General features: G+C 35.7%; 1 protein-coding gene across 3 annotated transcripts in view; it reads left to right on the forward strand.

Annotated features, from left to right (window-relative positions):
- The window catches only part of LOC126975865 (1-acylglycerol-3-phosphate O-acyltransferase Pnpla3-like), a 38,616-nt gene that overhangs the window by 9,201 nt on the left and 5,285 nt on the right, over nt 1-24,130 (forward strand). For 2 of the 3 annotated variants that reach the window (XM_050823943.1, XM_050823941.1), the window contains 6 exons: nt 413-512; nt 951-1,126; nt 5,713-5,817; nt 10,369-10,533; nt 19,845-19,974; nt 23,696-23,828. In XM_050823943.1, coding sequence (XP_050679900.1) covers nt 413-512; nt 951-1,126; nt 5,713-5,817; nt 10,369-10,533; nt 19,845-19,974; nt 23,696-23,828 — 809 coding nt within the window. The remainder of the gene's footprint in view (nt 1-412; nt 513-950; nt 1,127-5,712; nt 5,818-10,368; nt 10,534-19,844; nt 19,975-23,695; nt 23,829-24,130) is intronic. The other variant, XM_050823942.1, reaches the window with a different exon arrangement.

Consider the following 24,130-nt stretch of genomic DNA (forward strand, 5'->3'; position numbering starts at 1 on the left):
AAAAACTCAAAATTCTATTGGCTGATTTTTTTTTAAGGAAAAGGAGGACAAACGAGCGTACGGGTCACTTGGTGTTAAGTGATCACCACCGACCACATTCTCTTGCAACACCAGAGGAATGACAGGAGCATTGACGGCCTTTAAGGAAGGTGTACGCATTTTTTTGAAGCTACCCATGTCGTATCGTCCCGGAAACACCGCATAAGGAAGCTCATTCGACAGCTTAGTAGTACGTGGAAGAAAGCTCATTGAAAACCGCACTGTGGAGGACCGCCACACATCCAGATAGTGGGGATGATATCCTAATTTGTGGCGTGTCGTGCGATGGTGGAATTCGGCGGCAGATTCAGGCGAAACATTTTATGATATTGTGTTTGTATGTTTATAAGATATAAATGCATTTACTTAACAGGTGCCTCGCGGTACAGACTACATACCAATTACAAGATGTTCTCAACGACACACCATACGATTATGATCCCGAATGTGAGGAGTGCAAGGCTCATAGAGAGGTATGTGTTTCCAGCGATTTCAATAAAGCAAGATTCAATTTTTTTAACTTTCGTGAGACATTCTCAACCTATTTGTTGTTACGGTTTTTCTGAAGCATTATCGGTGTGGGTACCGACTAGGTTCGCGATAACGTCCCGTCTCATTCTGCGGATTTGAGCTCGTAGTGCGCGGCTGGACAAGGCGGGGGGCGCGGGGTGCGACGGTGGTGATCTTTCAAGCAAGATTATTTTTTAATAATCATCCACATTTTATTTTTAACGGTTGATATAGCACAAATTTATATTTTTACCGTAAAATATCCGTAAAATAAATAGATTGGAATATTTTGTTGAATACCTTCTTCGTTTTTTTTTTCACTCAATAATTCTTAATTTTATTTTATGATCAGTTAATACAGTTTATAAGAAACATCGAAAATGATTTGGTTTTATGTGCAGGATGCGTTGGTAGATGATCTGCCGGACACTGTCATGACTATCTTCCAAAACGCCATAGAGTCTGCCAACAGCGGCCTCGTCAACTGGGTGCTTCAGCGACGCGCCGTGCGATACGTCTCCCTTCTAGCCCTGCCGTACACGTTGCCAGTCGACCTGCTCTACGCTACATTCACCAAGTGAGTACTTTGACGTATGAGACCCTCCTTCACACTTGGGATTGTTGTACAACAAAATATTCCTCTTCTCTTTTAGCTCTTTTTATTCTTGTTTCTAAATAATACTTTCCTTTTAATTCAATTTAGGCTGAAGGCCGACCTTTCTCACTTCATTATCTAATCCTCTCTACATCGATTGTTTTTGACAAAAGTGACACACTCTTACACAAATTATCTTGCACCAAGCTGTACAAGACAACTATATATTTAATACAATATACTTACTTAAACATACATAAATACAAATAAATATCCATGACTCGGAAACAAACATTCATATTCATTATATAAATTTCTGCACCTACCTGGATTCGAACCCGGGACCTCTAGCTCAGTAGGCAGGGTCATTAACCACTGGGGTATACGGTACGACCATTATTCCACTGTTACGGTCAACCGCGTAACAATGAGTTCTTATGGGCGAATAAGAGCCCCTTGTTAGATAGAATCGTCATAATCGGCCTCGTAAACTGGAAGAAAGATGCCATTGTCAAGTGCTAAGTTTCTTGAAGACCTTGTTCAGTTAAGCACGCTCCATGATACGATAGAAAAGTTTTCAAAGTGATAACCCCCACTTCTAGGATTAATACACAAATAAAATTTGAAAACAAAATTTTATGAACGATGCTGGACTCGAACCTACGACCTCTCGCGTTCCGTGCGAGTGCTCTTCCAACTGAGCTAACCGTTCGAGTGACGTATCGTCACAAAATCTTGTATGCTTTGTTCAACTCTCAGGTTGTGGCTAAAACATAACAAATTGTTTAGATTTGCAAGAGCGACATCTCAAGTCAATTTCCTAATATGCAAATATTGGGGTTGAGCAGGTTATCAACTATAAGTAAAGAAGATCCTGTAGATTAAGCCACAACCTGAGAGTTGAACAAAATATACAAGATTATATCAACGATACTTACTCGAACAGTTAGCTCAGTTGGAAGAGCACTCGCACGGAACGCGAGAGGTCGCAGGTTTGAGTCTCACATCGTTCATAATATTTTGTCTTCAAATTTTATTTGTGATAGAAAAGTTCCATAATTCCTGTCGTGGTGTTTCTTGGGTTTCCTGCGCTCGATTCCGTTAAAAAAATATTTCTAAGGTTATCGGTCTAGCACAATTAGTTTATGTAGTCCTTTATTACAAACTCGGACACTATTTAATTGATAAAGAGTATTTATATGTTATTGGTGTCACAAACGAGAGATACAGTTAAATGTTTACTATGCTTATTATTTTATTTAAATGCGCGATAGGGATTGCTTTGTTGACAAAACGTTGTGTACTAGCCAATTATATGTTTGTTGAACTATTATGAATTTTATTTTGTTATTTGGGCGTGTGTATATTATCGCTAATAACAATATGTGTTTACAAAAAATTGCCGACTTCTAAATATGCTTGCTTTAAATCGAGGTAATTAACTAAAAAGTAAAAAATAAAAATGAATTATAAGGTGTCGCCCGAAGAGGTCACGATCGTAATAATGCGTTCTCGTCGTGCGATGAGTTCAAACTCTGTCTAGGACGACATATATCTCGAATGAATTTGGCTTGTGCGATACTCGTCCATTGACAAGTCCGCTTCATTACAATAGGTCTACAGTAGAAGGTTTTTTTTTATGAAAATAAGGGACGAGACGTGTAGAGAGAGTAATATAAACTTAAATGGCGTTTTAACATTCGACGAGTTCCATAAACCATCTAGGTTAAATTTCGCATCGAATGGTGGTAGTTTCATGTCGATACCATCAGTGTTTTAGGCGTGATTGATCTTCAAACAAAGACCATTTTCATTATATATATGTCGCAGGGATATGATAAAAATAGAGATTTTGTCAATTCTCTAGGTGATTTGATCGAATCACGGATGATTTTAAAATAACAACAGAATTTTATCATTTCTCTAAACAAATCTAGTGATTTGATCAAATACCAGAATTGGTTCCGTGAAATGACAAAAAATCTATTCTTTGGTATATTTTAAAAGAATTATCCGGTAAGACTTAGACATATTTTTTATCATTTAAGCAACGTTGTAGAATATGAGGACAACCAATTTCCAGGAAAATTTTTACGATTGCTACTTCAGCCGCTCTTTTTGAAATCATTAGTCGGAGAAAACTGAATTTTGTTGCGTGATCCTGGTAATGTAAAAGCCATTTATAACTTTTGTCGGGTATTGACTGTAAGTTAATCAGCCTGACCGCGGTGGTTAAAATCACTAGATACAATTGTACAAACAACGATACCTTTTCTTGGGAATTTCTTTTTAGTATTGACACACCGTACACAGTTTCAAAAATTTCAATAAAACAGAAGTGGGAATTAAATTTGTGGATTTAAATTTTACAGCATTTTATCTCTGCCGCCGTGGCCCGTCGATTGGTGAGTCTCACTAAGTATAACATAATATTCATCTGGAGGCACTATTTTAACCACAGAGTCAGAAGAACACTTTCTTTTCAAAATTAAATATTTTGTAGTACCTACTTACTATTACATCATATTTATTTCCGTAGTAATATGTTTGTTCTCTTTACTTTCATTACTGCAGCTGATTTAAATTGTTCAATTGCTGTTATAGCCTCTTCTGTCATTTCTAGAGTCCATACGGTATTTCCTTATCTTGCCGCCGCTCTAACATTATCCCAATAGGTTTATTGACTAGCGTGCGCGGACGCTACCAAAACAAGAACTGTCATGTTTTTTTCGTCATTTCACGGAATCAATTCTGGTATTTGATCAAATCACCAGATTTGTTTAGAGAAATGATAAAATTCTGTTGTTATTTTAACATCTTCCGTGATTTGAACAACTCACTTAGGGAATGACCAAATCTCTGTTTTTATCATATATATAGATAGATAGAGATAAAGATATAATAAACCTATACAATGTCGGTTTCAACATGATGGACAAACGAGAAATCATAATCGATTGTTATTTTAAGTCGTATATCTTACAACACTTAACAGGTACTATGCACTGCTGCGTTTTGTTTGCCGCTCTGAAGTAATCTTTGCAATTTTGTATTTCGATTTTCCGTTGACCTAGAACTGTGAAATTTGGCAAGTAAACACTATTTTGTAATTAAATCATAAAAAACGGACGGAGGAACGGCGTGCGGCCAAAATTCAATTGAATTAAGTTTACCGTATCATGTGGGATATCGTCTGAAACGGCTCATTCGTATAGGCTTAAAAATATTTTTAATAGTTTTTATGATGATGATATAGTTTTCGATTTATGACGAAGAATAATAAAAAATACCTTTTCCCTTCTTTGAAGTGAAACTTCTTTATCGACATATGAAAGAAATTTTATAGCAAATCGTCACGGTTACGCGCCGTTTTGGTTTTTTTAAATACAAGATGGGCGCCGCGCAAAATTACGATTTCAACAATATGGATATCGTATTCGAGGTTCTCGGTGGTGCAGAGAACGAATGTGGGATCATTATTGAAATCCAAGATGGCCGTCGCGCAAAATTATGATTTCAACAATATTGATATCGTATCCGAGGTGCGATGCGAGTAAGTAGAACATCTTCACTCCTAGCGTTGTATCGTGCAGGTTTAGCACGCGGCCGCGAAAAAGTAGAACATCTTCACTACTAGCGTTGTATCGTGCAGGTTTAGCGCATGGCCGCAAGCAAGTAGAACATCTAATAATTACTTATATTGACAAAAAACATTTGGTTTAGAGAACAGATTAGGATAATTAATATAAAATAGTTTTCCAAAGAAGTTTCACTTCTGACATGTGTACTTTAAACACACAATTTTTTTTATAAGTATACCTATCTTACCATTTGCAAGCCAGTTTGAAATTTAAATGAAACCTTTAAGATATGTTACCTCCTTGGTTGCCATGATTCGATGTAAAATTTCGTTCCATTTTTATATACCAGTGGGAAGATCCTTTGCACAGCCTAGACTAGATTATGGGTACCACAACGACGCCTATTTCTGTCGTGAAGCAGTAATGAGTAAACATTGTTGTGTTTCGGTCTGAAGGGCGCCGTAGCTAGTGAAATTACTGGGTAAATGAGACTTAACATTTTATGTCTCAAGGTGATGAGCGCAAATATAGTGCCGCTCAGAATTTATGGGTTTTTCAATAATCCTGAACGGCACTGTATTGTAATGGGCAGGGCGTATCAATCGCCATCAGCCGAACGTCCTGCTCGTCTCGTCGCTTATTTTCATGAAAAAGAAATACAGTTTTGTCGTCGGCTGCTCGCATGTATTTGGCAGTAGGTACAGCAATTTCGATTTAGCTCTAAGGAGGTTGTCTAAATAATGCTCAAATTGCCTAGCATTTTTAAGACAACTGTATAATTTTTTATTATGGAAAGGAGGAAAAACGACCCTTCACAAGGTCGTAAGTATGAGATGTATACCGCCGATACTCTCTTACTACACCAGAGGAATCACAAGAGCTTTTAAGGTAGGTAGTAGGTATACGCACAAGTTTTGACGGTACCCATGTCAAAATTAAACCTTGGGTCTAAAACAAATGTATCATTAATTAATTATCGGTTTTTAGCTGTGTCGGTGATAAGGTAGAGTCGCATTCGCATCAGTTCGCAGTGGTGGGCAATGTCCGCGTGGTTAGAAAGAGGTGTGTCCGACACAACAATACCATATCTAGGTTAGTGTTTCCGTCGCTGGTGGAGGTCATGTGTGTCTGTGTGTGTGTGTCAGCTTGTTTGCTGATAATGAAATGCTTGAGGGGAGTGTTCGTTCATTAGCCGATTCTAGGTGTGTTTCTCCTGGATTTGTTTAGTCCTGCAGCGATATGGTAAGTAATGTACGTCATTTGTGCTGGCAGTATAGTATTGCAAAGTAGATTTTCTTGGGTAACTATTTTGTTTAATTTGCCAACAGCAAGTTGCTCACCTGGTGGATAGTAAAAACAAGCCGGACTTGGACATTCGGGAGATTCGTTGCCGGCATTTGAAGTGGGAATATTATACTTTAAGTTTGAAGGCATATAAGGAATTCAGAATGATTCCTCAAAGGCTGTGAAAGGCAAGGAGTTTCTATTGGAATAACAGACATAGACTTGATGCGAGTGAATTGTTTCATTTTGACATCGGCGGTACTTGGTAGAATTCTACTGTTGGTAGACGACGCAGAGATACCTATGTATCTGCTCACCTATAAATCACTCCTTTAGGAAATGACTTTATCATCGATTATTCGTGCCTCTTCGTTCTAAGCGGTTAAATGTAAGAAGCTTGTACCAGGGAGAGAGACCCTGCCCAGAGTTGAACAGTATGTACGCCATGCGAGGCAGCATATGTGACTTATGTAGTTGCGGGCGGTGGCTTAAAGTGTAAATAGATAGATAATAGTTAACAACTTTATTCATCTCTCTCTATATGTATGCTTTTTCCGACGTTTTCATATCAGACGTCAATGAAGTTTTGTTTTTTCTGCTGACAGTCACAAAGTTATGCCGAAAACTGCTCACATTTGTGAATGTAGTTAATTTTAGTTATCGATGATATAACATCGACAAACGCAAACGAAATCAAACAATCATTTATTTGACCCTATCACAATACATTTACTCATATTGAGCAAGAAATATTCAACATGTTAATCTATTTATTACCGTCAGTTTAAATGCGTATCTCCGAATGGTGTAACATTTCGTGATATCACCAAATCGCTATCACGATACATCGGTTGTTGTTCGTTTCTGTGATGACGTATTTCATTTTTGAGGTCAAGATTATTTTGGTTTAAGTACGGTTACGACTTAGTTATTAGTATTACAGCGATAGCTCACACACAATAAAGGTTTTTCAAATACTCACATTGAACCGGCTCGGAGGACCAAAATAAGCTTATGTACCGACATTGCGTACTAAACTCTTGTTAAAGGCAATTAATATTGATTCGCTCAAATGGTGGGTAGAAAAGCGACTCATACCGCTTGACAACTAAAATTTAACCTTGCAGTTTGGCTGAAATTTAAAACCTTTTACAAGTATTCATTAGCAATGAGTTTAATAGTAATAATTATGTTTTAAATGTTTGTATATTAACATAGATATACATAAACTTTAAAAAACCTCAATAACGCTAAATCCTAAATTTTGGTTTTTTCTAAAAAGAGCCCGCGGTGCAGTTTAATATCACAGATGCTCTAAGTAAATACATCGTTGAAAAGCTAATTATCAATAATGTACATTAAAACCCTGCCTGTTGATAACGTGGCCCACACTTCATATCACTTCCTGTTTTTCTAATGAATTATCTAATTGCAGATAATGATGTTACTGCAAAATTAAATTGTGTGAACCTTGCTTTGGAGGCTGGCTTTGTTTTATGAGAAATAGTCACAGTGGTGTTTGAACCCAAATGTCTGTGCGATATCTCAATCATCACTTTGTGATATGTGATGTTAATTCTCATAAACCCAGTAGTATCACTAGCTTGGGCGCCCTTCAAAGCTAAACACAATAATGCTTGAACATTACTGCTTCACGGCAGAAAAAGGAGGCGCTGTGGTCCCCACCTATCTGGTAAAACCTATTATTAAAGTAATATCGACGAAATTGAATCCACCTTAATGTCAAATTTCTACAGTAATTATAAACATGTAGGTCGAAAATTCGCTTCAACATAAAATTCCTAAGAAACTGTTATTATAACTATCAGTTTACCCCCACACACTTACCCCCTTATTCATAATAGTCTGCTAACTTAAAGCATTGCTAATTCTCACTCTGTCTTCTTCTATTGACCTAAGTCAGAATGAAAAAAAACATTCCTTAGCGGCTGTTTAAAGTTAGCGGACCATCATGAATAAGGGGGTGAAAGTCCACCAATTGTTATGCAATCTTGTTTGTGCAAATATAAACCGAAATGTTATTATGATTTTAAAAGAATTATCAGCAAAGTGGCTTATGAATTAATTTTGTCCATGGTACATAGTAATGTTTGTATCTTTTTCTTTTTCTAATTTACATTTTTAAAGAATTTTTTTACATAGAAATGGATCAATATAAGTGTCTTTCAAGTCTTTCGAGTATGTTTTTAATGTAGAATAGTATTCTCGAAAGTTTTATAAAAAGCTTTTAATTGGTTTGAAATTTGCTTACAGAAGGAAAAGAATAGTTATGAATTAGGAAGTATGTAATTTTTTGGTCTTGTAACTCTAATATTGACAAAATGTAAATAGAGTATCGTATTTGATCCTTAGTCACAAGGAGACTGTCCAAACTCCAGAGTAAAGAAGGAACTGTTTGGTATACCGTCTCGGACCAAAGAAAATCACTTGACGTGTATGTAAATTTAAACTGTATATAGAATAATAGTACTTCACCTCTTAATAAAGTTAACATATACAAATTACACTAAAGATATTTCCATATAATAGGATATATTGTTTATTAAACGTAGACGCCAAAGTTTTACAATTAATTTCTAATTTATTGCCATGCATTACTCGTATTATCGTATGTAATAAGATTACTATAGATTATTTGTACATTAATTTTATTTTTGACAGATAAACAGTGCAAAAACTTTATATCAAATGATCCGGGAGGTCACGATCATTAACTCGTTTTGCCTGCGTCATGTTTTCGTATACATACATAAATATTTTATTAATATTTCCACTGAATATTTTAAAGTATTATCTTTAATCACGGCTGCCATTACTACAATTTATTCTAGTGTCATAGCAATAATTTGATTTATTAAGTCAATTAAGTTTTAATATTGGATTAATTAAGTTTTTATCTGAAATAATATTTTAGTAATATAATTAGTAAAGTGACATTATGTTTTTAACGGCCGTTCCCAATATTCAGTCTATCTCTTACTTGAGATAAAAATCGTAACTATCATTGACTTTTCTGTTCCAATAAACTTATCGACGGTAACTCACCTTACACGCTGTCTGTCAATGGGACGACGTATAGCTTACCAGCGATAGAAGTTTGTATGGAAATTTCAATTTACGCGTCCCAATATAAGGCGATAAGAATGACTTATCGGGTATATTGGGACAGCTTCAGATTATTGACAGCTAATTACTGACAGTAGAAGGTAGTAATTTATCTCTATCTGTAGAAATTATATTGGGAACGGCCGTAAGTGATGATGAATGGAAGTTTGCTGTGTATGTAGTACGTCGCGCTCATGACGTCAGAATATATTAAGGTAAATCATTTTTAGAGACCGAGAACGTTTAATGTATTCTATCTCATTCTCTCGCCCGCTGAATCCTATACATTTACCTGTTTGTGTCTCTATCGTCTCGCTGTTTCGTTTCATCGATTTTCAAATCACAACGATTCTAAAGAAGTTTCACTTCAAAAATCAAATAAAATACTGAGTTAGTACGTTGCCGATATTATTTGTTGCGTTTGTAATAATATGTACAATTTATGTTGTTTGATAAAGCCGGTTTGGATAAAGTTTTCCAATGCGCACTTCAATTTTGTAATACGTAGTTCTGAAACGTTGATAACATTGTTTCGAATAGTTGCATGCTGTTACGTTTTCACAATACTCTTCCTTTCTACCAAAATGAACAATTTAAAAGTAATAAATTTAGGTACCTATCATAATATAAAACTTCTGATTAGAACAATTTTTTTTATTTTTTAGCAAATACTGAATATAATATACCCTATGAAAATTATAATCTTTTCCAAAAGCAGAATTTTAAAGGTCAAAAAACAGTTTTTTTTGTCATTATTATTTTAATTAAATAAGTAGTAAAGGTGTTTAACATTTTAGCTCTTATCTATTAAGGGCCCATTTGTGTTCGTAGAACTCTTTTTTCGTTTCTCTTGCATATACCATTCATTATTTAGTATCCGCTATTTTTTACATTTAAATAATAATATAGTATTGAAAAAATATTATTCACTGCCAATCCTATTGATTGTTTATTTTAGTTATTACAAATAATCATTGCGATTGAGCATACCACACTCCCTAAAACAGAGTGAGTCAGATATTTTTCTGTCACCGACACGAAAGATTTCATTCTACCAATCAACGCCTTCTTCTGCCACGCACAACATTCACTACAATAAGTGTGCGTAGGTAGGTAGGATCTACACGCCAGATGTGCTATGTTTTAAATATTCTGTTTGCGCATTTGCTTAGTAAATAAAAAAATAAACAGTAAGATGAGCCATGATAACTAAAACTTATAAATTTCATTTAGATTCGTAGCTTGCACGCCGAAGATGAGCAAGTCCCTGTGGCGGCTTAGCTGGCGGGTGTTGGCGCAACTTCACGCATTCCTGTACTCTGCGCACGACCGCTCCGAAGTGGCACGTGTCTACTACAAGATGACTATGGACCACGACGAATACCGACTCGACAAACGGTAAGCAAAAACGGAATAGCTTCGAACAACAGACAAAGGACATGACATTTTAGATCCTTATAGCATAGGGCTCCTTGTGGATTGAAGCGAAGTTTTACAAGGGTACACAGTGACATGCGGCGGAATTGCCGACTGTGTTTGTGCATGAAAGTGGAGCGCAGTTTACCTGAGCATAAAAATAATAAGCCTTTTATTGATTCCAAGAATCTTTGAATACATAATATTATCTTAAGACTACGCGTATAATATAAAAGTTATGTTATTGGAACCCCACTCTGGGTATAGACCTCATCCAGCTTACTCCATGTATCCCTCTTCTATGCTTTTCCTCTCCATTCTTTTCCTGCTTTCTATATTTAATAATAACATTTATATTATTTCATCTACCCATCTTGGGCGGCCTCTTTTTCTTTTGCCAGATCGTCCTTCCCAAATTGTCGTTTCTACTGTCCATATTTTGTCCATGAATTTCGCCACTTGACCTGCCCGGCGCCACTTTTGTGTTACAGCGTACTCAAAAGCATCTATAATTTTTGTCCTTTTCCTAATGCTGTCACTTCTAATCTTTTGAATTTTTCTGATTTTCAACATAATTCTTCCATCGCAGGTCGCAGTTTTTTTTTTGTATTGTATGGTCTCGTTGGAGGGCCGAGCATAATATGTGACATGTAATTAAGAGCACTTTAGGTGGTCGCTTTTTTCCCCCGCTTCGTTTTAAATGTATGAATTTTAAGTATTATGGCTGGCGCAATAACATTCTGAACGCATTGTTATACAAAACATATTTTTATACATTTATTGTTCAAAAAAATCATACATTAAAATTTCAACATCTGCATACCACGAAAACCCCTAAAGGGTTTATCTGGGTAAGTTGACTTTCGCGATTTCAGAGTTACATTACTATAATTATAATCATTAAACAATGGTATGTTAATTAATGTCTACATTAGTCTACACATAAATTTGGTTGTTGCAAAAATGAAATTCTTGTTCAACTTAAAAATACTGTGTATTTATGAGGTCGTCTTGTTTCACCAAGCAGTAGTATATTTGAACATATGTTGAGTATACTTCCTTCCAATCCCCTCCCGCCCCGAGCATAGGTACAAACCGCTCGGCTGGATTCGGTAATCTTCGTCCTTTATGGCTAGCGATTTTGGCGCTTGCACGGTTTTTAATTAATCCCCTTATTCATAATAGTCTGTTAACTTAAAGCATTGCTAATTCGCACTCTGTCTTCTTCTATTGACCTAAGTCAGAATGAGAAAAAACACTCCTTAGCGGCTGTTTAAAGTTAGCGGACCATTATGAATAAGGGGGTTAATGTTTACGCAGCATATAAAGCATACAATTTCGTCCATGCTTATATTAATGTCATGATAATTATTAACAGCTGAGTCCGGGTTGACGTATTTAAAATCTGATAATCTAATCGCTTTGACCTTCACAATACAACGATAACCGTATCACTATTTAATTGCATCTATGTATGAGATACTAACTATTCCACACGGCTGTTGTCAAGAATACTAAGTAATAAGCATAAAGCTCCGTACACACTAGCGGCATTTATAATAATAGCTCGTATAGTATGAATGACACTGCAAAAACAGTATATTAATTGGTGAGCAAGGGAGAAAAGTAGTCATTCTCACCTGCGGAATATTGACAATTGCGGGTGGCAATGTCCTACTTATCTCACGTGGTGTTTTGTGTATACGTTTTTTTCCCACCTGGATATAAAAAGCTCGCTATTAGTCCCTGGTACTAGGGACAAAAGTCGTCTTGCCGGGAGAGATTGGGCCACTTTTCTCCATCGTACCTGGGACTATACGTGAGCTTTTCATCGAGGTGGTAAAAAAAAATTGTTTACGTTATTCTGACTTTATAAGGGAATGAAAACTTTTATGTATAAAATTATATCAATAAATACAAAGTAGTGTTAAATACTCAAAATAATTTTAAATATATGCAAACTCGTATCTATATTCTCAATTATCTGCCGGGAACTGCGGTTAGTTCTTCTCTAGACTGAACATCTAAAGTTGAACTAAGCGGTTCTTACCAAATTGAGCAGTTAAGGTGAGGACCGATGTACATCTAAAGGGGGTCAAAAAACCTACACCCGAGTCACAAGTCTCGCACTAAGTGTGGAGTTGCTTGATCTGCCATACGACAGGGGTGTCACCCGTAGCGTAAAGCCATGTAGTGCTAATAATTTCGCTTCATGTCTCTGGTATTACGTATATTTTGAATAAGTCAAAGCGTTAAACTTTTACAAATAAAATGGACGGTATATAACGTGGATGTGATTCGTTAAACCAATCCGATAGCACTAAAAGTTGATACGAACATTATATGCGAAGAAATCAATTGGAAGATGGAAAATTATAATTTTAGAGTCATTGTTTTTTCCGTATACTTTATATCAATGTAATGTAAAACCTTTATCGCAAGATTGTATTACTACCGGGACATGGCTGGCGACATTGGATAGTGTGCTCCATCTCAATGTCATAAGGATAAAAGTTTGTTGACCGAGTTGATTCATTTTATTATTACGAAATTCAAAAGACTTGTGATAAACGTTTGTGTGGTAAAATTTTACTATAACGTAAATTACTTTTTTTAAAAGCCCGCTGAGTTTCTTTCGTATGGGTGGTAGTTTTTGACTTTCAATAAGTGATATCGTATAGTACTACTTTGAATAAAAATATTTATACTACAAATATTACAAAGATATTTCTGGCGTGAAGCAGTAGTAGCTAGTGAAATTACTGGGCAAGTGAGACTTAAGGCGACACTAAATGCGAGCGACCTTGAGCGATATGAGTTCACGGCTGCCGACCCGCCATCTATGTATCAAAGCCAATATTTTCAAAATTCTTGTGTGGAAAACAGTTTATATGCTTACAATCCTCGTAATTCACTACTAATCTGAATAAATGAACCTACACAAAAAAGTACAAGCTATAAGAATAACTTTTCTGAGAGAAGTACCAAAAAAATGCGTCACGCCATGCCAAAAAACTTGTTTAACTATAATGAAATGTGGTAGTTCAAAAAGGCTCGGCAGTGTTAACTATAACCAACAGCAAGCATTAGCAACCTACAAATAAGACTTAAGGATATGTGTAACAGTATTAAGTAGGGTTCATACTTCATAGCTCGAAATGCTATACTTTCACCACAAAACTTGTCTAAAAACACCATGTTTGCGTGCTTTCTGCTTACTCTTAAGGCCTGCGCAGATCTGGAAGGCATGGCAAGGGATTCAAATGTTTATCAATGAACATTCAAACGTATAGGTATAGATACGATAAAAAATTGCGTTAAAATGATTCCGTGGCATCGAAACGGATTTCGTTCCAAGGCATTGAAAAACGCGCCACGGACTCCAGCGGCGGGATACCGTGACGTAAGTACTGCAGTTGGCAAAGGCATGCCGAGGACTCCGCCGGCGCTTGCTGTGACATACCACGGGGTGAGGCGGGGGTTCTATTTTTATAGCCCAAACATGATCGGATTTGGTTCGGCTGTAACAAAGCTGTCTGGTAGCTTCAGCTGTGTGATACCTACACTCTTTTAATTAATCCCATATAAAATCATATATCCATGCCGCGTCGATGTGACCATAAGAAAAGTTACTGCCGTAATAGACGAACCCTGTGTGAAAGTAAGATAACTGTGTGAGAAAGAGACGGAATAGATGAAGACTATGAAATCGTTTTGAAACGACTTTAGTTTACTGGAAGAATAAATAAGTCAGGGCCTAGCTGTGACATACCACGGGGTGAGGCGGGGGCTACCATTTTTATAGCCCAAACACATGATCGGATTTGGTACGGCTGAACCATAGCGATCAGCTGTGTGATACCTACACTCGTTTAATTAATCCCATATAAAACCCTCGATGTTACCATAAAAAAAATAAACAGTTCCTTTAAATCAATTGTGAAGTGCAAAAGTTTAATATATCCTTGTATATATTATTATGTATATTCTATTAGCCTCCATAATCTTGATTCGAGAGTGTTCGGTATTGATTGTGATTTCTTAGAGATATAACATCAAACGTTATTGAGTAATATGAATATAATAATCTAACGATTATAACCTTCATATTGTAACAAAAACATATTATATAAGGCGGATTAATTATTATTCGTAAATATGTTGTTGCGAACACGATAGCTCAAGGTACTACAAATACTTTTGCATTCTACCCTCGGGGCAAGGTTTGTTTCCCTTTGGATGATCCCAGTGCCTGCGCCGTTGCAGTAGCCGATGCAGGGCAGGGATATTTTTATACCAAGCTCTGTAGTACCAATCGGTGGCAGATCACAGCCCTGGTTCCATGCGTCAGTTAAAGCAATGAATATTGTATTTAATCACATAAATGCTAGTACTTTTCTACTGATAAAAAAATCAATTCGTGCTAAATTATTCCCTAACCATTCCAAAATGCAGCCTGTTTTTTTTTTATAATTTTATTTTGATCTTTGTTATTCGAAAACGTACCCTGAGTCTTTTGTCCAGCGCCTGATGTCGTCACGCGCACAGCTGGTCACAGCAACACGATAAGTTGGCACAGTTACGACGACATGATGGACGTACGCCGATACGATATCACATTTCTTGTTGTTCGATGCGGGCATATTAATTGGGAACCGCCTTTGTTCATATCATTCTCGATAGTGTTGTTTGTTTTGTGCAATTAGTAACGTACTGTGGATATCGAACACTGAATGGTGGCTCTTTATGGCACATTTCAACGCGCGTGTATTCTCATTGCAACTATATAGAGTCGGTTTTTTCCTTCGGTTATACTGCGAAAATTATGCACCGAACAAAATAATACTTATAATATAATAATAATAATATTGACACTTTTTTTACACAAATTATCTTGCCCCAAGTTAAGCATATATAGCCTGTGTTATGGGTTACAAGACAATGACATATTTAATACAATATACTTACTTAAACATACATAAATTCATATAAATACATTTAAACTCCAATACTCGGAAACAAACATCCATATTCATCATATAAATGCTTGCACCTACCGGGATTCGAACCCGGGACCTCTAGCTTAGGTAGGATCGCTAACCACTCGGCTATACAGGTCGTCTATAATACTTATACCATAAGATTCAGCGTGTTTCGGTGTTCGATCTTGGTTCTAAGAGCCATAAAACAAATCGCAGAGCTTTTGAAGACAAAATATATTAGTACTAGCTGATCCGACAGACGTTGTTCTGTGCATAATAAAAAATACTGTTTTTTTTTTATGTATTTGTCAATAATATTTCATAACACCAAGTATTATTTTGTAAAATATGCTCCCTGTCAATGACGTTCTATATTATGTACAGAACATCATTGCTCCCTGTTGTTAACTACAATGAAATTGTTTCACAGCAGAACTGTCAAACCGTGCGTCAATAAATTCTCTCATAGAAATTATGTCCATACAAAACAAATATTGGAATTTAAAATAATTAGGGGTCTCAAATCGAAATAAAAACTATCCTATCTCTCAAGTTGGACAAAACTGCACTCGATGAAGTAATCCCCATTAAAATCCGTTCATTAGTTTAGGGAGTCCATAGCGGACAAACAACGTGTCACGTAATTTATATATATTATGATATATTTGAATTTAGCAGGCGGCGGCCTTGTATGCTAAAGAAAAATTCTTTAGCATACAACGGGAACTTTATTTTGTGAAATTGTTTTTTCTTTTTAATTAAATCGTAAGACCATATTATAAAGTTTCCATTTAAGTAAAAATAATACAAAGAATTCAATTGCAATATTTTTATTTTGTTTAGCAAAGTAGTCACAATTCCTCGTACAACTCTGAAAGAGCGGCGTCATTCACATCAGTGTCGTTATGGATATCCATACCCTTAAACGAAACTAACGGATATCTGAAATAAAAAAATATCCGTAACCGTAACCGAATCCGAAATAAAAGTTTTGGATAGTTTCGGATAGAGCGGAAGTCTAACTAAATACTACAAATTACCTGTGCACTCCGCTGGAATGCGACACACACACACTCTCCCGCTACCTAATGACGTCACAGCGCGAGGTGCACAGCTAATTCGTACGGGTTATACTTTACACAAGGTACAATTAAAGTCGAATATAATCTTATTTGTATTTCATTTTTCATTTCCTTAAAAAAATAATATCCGTAACCGAAACTATCGGATAATCCGAAATAATTTAATATCCATAACCGTAACCGAAACCGATATTATATTTTACCAATATCTATATCCGGATCCGAAATTATATATCCATAACAACACTGATTCACAGCAGGAATCTATCACAAAAAACGTTTTTTGTTTACAATTACCAAGCTTGGTTATCTAGCAACCCGTAACATAAACTGCGTAATGATGCCTCGGCTAATGTAAACACAAGTGGCTATAGCGTCTCAAGTGGCCGCGCCGGGTTTGGCGCCAAAACAGTGTCTGCGGGCGCGCGGGACGTGAGAGCATAGCTTAGGTATATGATATGTTGGTGATTACTTATCGGGAACCTTATTTTTTTGACTTAGAAACACCTATATATTCGTAATACAAATAATGCTGTCAACGATATTTCGTTACATATGACAATTCATACAATAATTGTTATTATATAAAACTAATTTGCTGACTGATTTGAATATTTCTACTTATGCTACTCCACTAAATGCTGCAAAACGGAAAATTGAAAAAAATCGCAAAGGACAAGAGGAATAAAAAATAAACGAAAAGTGGTAATTTTGTATGAAGCTTTTGACATTAATTGACTAAAGGCAGTTCCCAATATACTATCTACAGATAGAGATAAATTACTACCTCCTACTGTCAGTAATTAGCTGTCCCAATGTACCCGATAAGTCATTCTTATCGCCTTATATTGGCACGCGTGAATTGTAATTTCCATACAAACTTCTATCGCTGGTAAGCTATACGTCGTCCCATTGACAGATAGCGTCTACGGATAGGGTGAGTTACCGTCGATAAGTTTGTTGGGACAGAAAAGTCAACGATAGTTACGATTTTTATCTCAAGTAAGAGATAGACTGAATATTGGGAACGGCTCTGGGGTCACTTCGTGTTTGCTTAACAACAACAATTTGATTAACATTTTGCGAACAATAATTCAACTGATAGCGATATTTCAGTCACCAGTGGTCATTGACTTGGCTAGTAAGTAGTAAATATACCGATTTGTGTAAATTATTTATTACCTATACCTTTTTGACTTTTACCGCAAACATCTCATAATACACTAGAGGTGTGTCATTGAAGGTTTTTAAATTAGTTTAATTTAACTGTTTTTTGTCAATGGTCAGCAGGTTGAAACAACTGTTAAATGGTCAACGGGTTTTCAATAATAATCGGTTAATTAATTTATTAATAATTTAGGTTTTTATTAGGTTCATATTATATTAATAACATTGCTAAATTTAATTTATACGTAATAGCTATTCCTTAAATACAATATCAAGTCAACGTTTTCGTTTGCAGCTTCGTCAACTGTTTTGACTTACGCTGTTTTCGCGAGAAAGGGATAGGTGCAAAAGGGTCGGAATTATGCTTCATTTATTGCGAGTTACGGGCGAAGACGTTGATTGAATTTATTAGCTTAGTATTTTCAACAGGTTTTTTCGTTGAAGAAAAACAGTTAATTCACTAACCAATATAAAACTGTTCATAAAAACAATTTATTGATTTAACGACCACCTCTCTAATACACACCATATTGTTTACGATTTTACACGAGGATATTATTATTGAGAGAAATAATCACAAATGACGCAAATTATACTATGATAACCGATAGCTGAAACTTGGGTGCGAACACGTGACCTTAGGTTTAATGCATCGTATGATATATGATAGATATAACGAATATTATAAGTCATTCACTCATTGTTTCACCCTAAGATATTGATTTCGAATTTCGATGCGGTACCGTATAGCACCGCTGGGATACATGTTAAAAGCCTTTTATAACAACTTTGATAATCCTAATTCAGATAATACATTTATATTCTTTAAAAGGCTTACCTAAATGATAATAGAAAATAGAGTACTTTTTTTTAATGAGAATAACGGACGAGACGAGCAGGACGTTCAGCTGATAGTAATTGATACACCCTGCTTATTACAATGCAATGCCACTCAGGATTATTGAAAAAACTCTAAAATTCTGAGCGCCACTACAACTGCACTCGTCAACTTGAGACATAATATGTTAAGTCTCATTTGCCTAGTAATTTCACTAGCTACGGCGCCCTTCAGACCGTAACACAATAATGCTTTCACATTAGTGCTTCACGGCGGAAAAAGACGCCCATAATCTAGCCGGCATCCTGTGCTAAGGAGCCTCCCACTAGTAAACTTATCCTCATTCTAACAATAATAGTATATAGTCCTAGTATGCTTCATAGTTACCTACTACTATTTCTACTTTCTCACCATCACAACCTCTTTGAATCATCTCAATTACACGTACTCTCATTTGAACCCTTGAACCCTACGTAACACTCCTCACAATAAAATATGTATGTAATGTTTAATTTTCTAGTCTTACTAAAACGCATTATATTTATTTGTTTCTCAAGTTTATTAAAAATAAAATCGTGGTGTATAAAAACAAAATACTTGGTGGCCTACCTCAAACTGACCTTGGCTAAATTGTGGTGGCCCTTCCGCAAAAACCACATTAAAAGGAATAGCATGATTTTTTGACAATTTAATGTTGCTAATGCCTCCGACTTATTAGCCGCTCTTCTGTATTATTCCTTTGTCGGAGAACCTTCGTAGCTAGGATCGCTCGAAACATCGAGGGTGACTGTTGAATTTGTTGTGTAGGTACGTCTAGTGTTTACAGTTTTTCTCTCATAGGTTCACCATTCATCGCGTGGAATAGCGACCAAGACTTAACTCAGATGTAGGCTTAAATGGGCCCTTACGATAAACGTCATCATTCACCTTCTCTGCTTGTGTTGCTCGCCCTAAATATCCACAACTATATCTCCCTATCTATCCTTGAGTTAAAACCTGTTAGGGCAGCTTCAGTTCGTTATAGGAAAGAACTTACAGACGGAAATTCATACTTAGACTCCTACGCCGTATCAGTTAACTAGGCAGCCATTTGCTGTCATAATAGATACTAATTGTTTGCTTTTATTGTTATTCAGACCATTATGAGGACTAAAGGTGAATAATATATTTTTAAAATTTATGCATATATTCATGGGATGAATTGTATGTTATTTCTGTCGGCAGAAGGGCGAGTGAACTCCGCATTACCTACGGCGATGGACCCTCCGAGTCGGACACTTTCGAACACATCCTCAACGTGACTAACCACAACGATGCCCTTCTGGCTTACTACTATCTAGACGGTGATAACAAGGTAAGTGTTACTTCAGTATTGTTGTACTGCTAATGTGACTTCTACAGTGGTAGTATTTATAAATTCATTAAAAAATTCTCAGATGGTAGGCGGAAATAATATGTTTTATTATAAAGACAAATCTAGTTTCCTTCTTTTATCCCCCATCATTAGCTTCTTTATCCACGTCCGAGGCGTAGAGTACTCATGACACTTCTTTTTTCACCCAAATCTGTTATTTTATATTATTGTGGTAGAAATTTAACAATTTCTCTCTAATGAGAGAAATACTTTTTTTCTTTGTATTTCGTAAGTACCTAGTTGTGTTTGTATGCTTTTATTTTTACCCAACCCTTCAGATAAACATATCGATGCGGCATTTGTAATATAATATTATAGATAAATTTTGTACCTATAAATAAATTACCCATATCATTGCACAACTGTATATTTAATTATTTAGTACTGGATAGTTAATTATTATACTTACCTCTGTATTTGTAAATTTTCAACGAATTATTTTCTTCTTCTACCCTCTTTCTTATATTACGTCAAACGTCACGTGTCTTGTGTGGCTAGATAGTAAGCTATTTATTGACACTTCACATTCAATATTCATTTAGTAAAGTTGGGAAAACTTAGTTCTTACGTACATCCAAGATAAAGTCATGTGTTGGGGGAGTAATAAATCCATGGATTTTCCTTCAATCCACATATGCCATAACCTTGGGGTTGTTATTGGTAACACCAGAAACTCAGTAACACCATTCCACAACCAACATCATGCTTGCAACTTGTGAAGAAGCGTTCTTCATAACGAACTTAGATAGAAGCTGTATACACGATAAATTTAGTAATAACAAAATATATTACAAAATAAATTGTGATCGATGCTAACTACATATCATATCTATAAAAATCAAACTCGTCCGAAACGGCCACCAATTTGTTTGAAAATTTGTGTGTATCTCGGGTAGATCTGAGAATTGGCCAATATCCATTTTTCATTCCCCTAAATGATAAGGGTCACCCAATATATATAGGGTCCCTAAATATATTTCATATTTTTTGACATTTTTTTAATTTTATATTTTATTATGAATCAACATTAAAAAATACATACAACTTCAAATTTTCACCCGTCTACGATCAACACCTATTTCCATCCACAGATACGCAATAGAGTTGCAAGATGGCAATCGAATATAATGATTATTGTAGTATGATAAATTTTATGTACGATATATTTGGTAGGTCTGAGAACCGGTCGTCGTCTATATTTTATACCCCAAAAATTTTAATTATTGAATACAACTTTTGCCGGGTCAGCTAGTTTTATTATGTTATATGGTTTGCTTACATACATTATTATATGTTTTAATGTAGGAAAGTGATAAGAGTACTCGACAAACAGCTTATCAGTGACCAGCTGTTGTTAGAAGTGTAAGATCGGGACATATTTTCTATGAATCTCAAGTGACGACCCCGCGACCTTCTGTGTTGGGAAGAATTGAAAGAAAGTATATTATTTATTATGACAGTATACTGCCAGTATACGAGAACCTTCTGTACGCTCATAAACATATTATTAACCAATTTAGAAAGAATAGTGATGTACATAATGTCAATACTCGCAACAAACATAAACCCGCAATTCCATCTACTAGGCTCCGTAAAATTGCTAAATCTTTTAACGTGGACTGTGTTATATTTTATAATAAACTTCCAATTGATATTAAAATATTACCACTTAAAAAATTTAAATGTATCGTAAAAAATAAATTAACATCTAAGGCCTATTATAATGTCAAAGATTATTTAAATGATAAAGATAGTTGGGATTAATATTTTTAAATTTATTGTTAATGAATAATTTTATACTCATTTGAATGCTATTGTAACTTTTGTACTTCATCCTGACTTGCACTAAATAATTTATATAGTTTTAGAGTGAATAAAGATTTTTTTGAATTTGAATATTTGAAAGACAAAACTATTTATTGTCCTAGAGCATTTTACTGTGAAATAACAATTCTCAAACACGGACTAGTAAAATAAGATGGACTCCGCGCCGTGATATTAGCAAGTGAAGCACCTTTATGCTAGTGTGTGTGCGGTTACAGGATATACCAGTTACACAATTTTTGACAGACAATGATATATCCACAAATACCTTTATATTATTGTTTTTACACTTTTTCACAACGCACAATGGCATTTTTAAATTTTTTTATTGCGACGCAAACTAATCTGTCACAGACGATTGCAAATCTCATAATGGCGGCCGATCGGCTTGTATTAGTATAAGTGTATGCGTGGGGCTATGTATTCACACGTTTACCGGCTTGTTTTGGTGCCTCACTGTTATGTAAGGTGACAAGGAGTCCTTATTTTTTTACTCGTCCGTGTTCTCAAAATAATGTTACGAGATAATGTTATTTTTCACTGTGATTTTCTTATGTATTTTATTTTTAAATACTCAACTATGTTGCGAATCTTGAATCACATTGTTTACTTCATAAATGTTTAATAAGTTGTTTACAATGACGGAGGTAAACATTGATTGTGCGACCTTTGATTTGCTACAAAGAGCTATCGACCAACACTGAAAAATTGTTTCGTACTTCGCTCTCTTAGTCAATTATGATCTATGACCGTATCGTATGTGCGGTTTCTTTGTGAGTAATTGTATTGTAAGATACCTAATTATTTATAATATATTATTAATAATTATGTTAATTTATGTCAGTGTGCACTTGCTAATCTGAAATTGAATAATTTGCAAATTATGAAATAAATAACTGACTAATGGGGTAATTATGGAAAAACTAATATGCATATTTTTTCGCATACATAGTCGTTATTGTCTGTGGTTATAAAATCATATGAAATATTATGTATCTATTTTTATATCTAGGTATTTTCATTGTTTCATCACACAAGTTTGAGTACTCATTGTTATCGGTATTTTGAATCGTAATGCATATGTTATAAATTATGTTATATAGAATTCTCATGTCGCGGTGTTTGTAGTTAAACTCCTTCGAAGCGGCTGGACCGATATTCATGAAATTTTGAGTGCATATTGGGTAGGTCTGAGAAACAACATCTATTTTTCATCCCCCTAAATGTTAGGGGTGGTCCACGCCTTTTTTTTTAAATACATACAACTTCATATTTTCACCCATCTACGATCAACAGTTACTTTTGTATCGCGATTTTAATATCGGCAATACAACGTTTGCAGCGTCAGCTAGTGATGTTATAAAGATAGACCGACGAATAGGTTGAGATCGCCGGTATAAGTTGGTCGAGGGCAGCGGAAGACTGATCGTCATGGCGATCTAAGGGCCTCCCTATGTCCAGCAGTGGACGTCTTTCGGCTGATGATGATGATGCATTTGTTATAAGAAATCGATTGAGCAGTTATCAATATGAATTTTAATCTAATTCTGTACAAAGATTATTTTGGTAATTTTTTTTGGTCTCATCAACCCTTTGCACAGAATGCCGCCTAGATTATGTGTACCTCAACGGCGGTTTTTTTTCTGTTTGAAGCAGTATTGTGTTTCGGTGTGAAGGGCGCCGTAGCTAGTGAAATTACTGGGCAAATGAGACTTAACATCTTATGTCTCAAGGTGACGAGAGCAATTGTAGTGCCGGTCAGAATTTCAGAAGGTCAGGGTTTTTCTTATACAACTTATGCTATTATTTGGCTTATTTTATTGATATCTGGTTGCAGATGAAGCTAACGGAGATCTACGACGTCACAGAAGCAGACACTGACGCGGTGCAGTCGCCTGCCGAGCGCGACCTCAACCGGCAGCTGGAGTTTGACAACGACGAGTGGGCTGCCGACCTCGTCGCCGTTGATGGTATAGTATTTCGTTCAATCCACTAAAACCCGCTCAAGGCGTCCTGCGAGGGGATCTCAGTCTGAACCATAGACAATTTATACGTCTAGATAGAGTCTCTTGCTGTTAGACAACCGATAAAAACAGGCCAGGAATATTAGTTTAGTGTGCGTGACAAGCTATGTCTTTTACGATTTGTATGACAGTTTGTGTTAGTGTGCGTGAATCGCTCGAATTAGAGGTTTATTCTAAACTCAACTTTTTTCGACTTTTTCACAGCTGTCATAGTCTATCTAGACGTATAAATGAAAATAATATTATAA

This window comes from Leptidea sinapis, chromosome 38 (assembly GCF_905404315.1).
Source record: "Leptidea sinapis chromosome 38, ilLepSina1.1, whole genome shotgun sequence".
Classification (NCBI taxonomy): Eukaryota; Metazoa; Arthropoda; class Insecta; order Lepidoptera; family Pieridae; genus Leptidea; species Leptidea sinapis.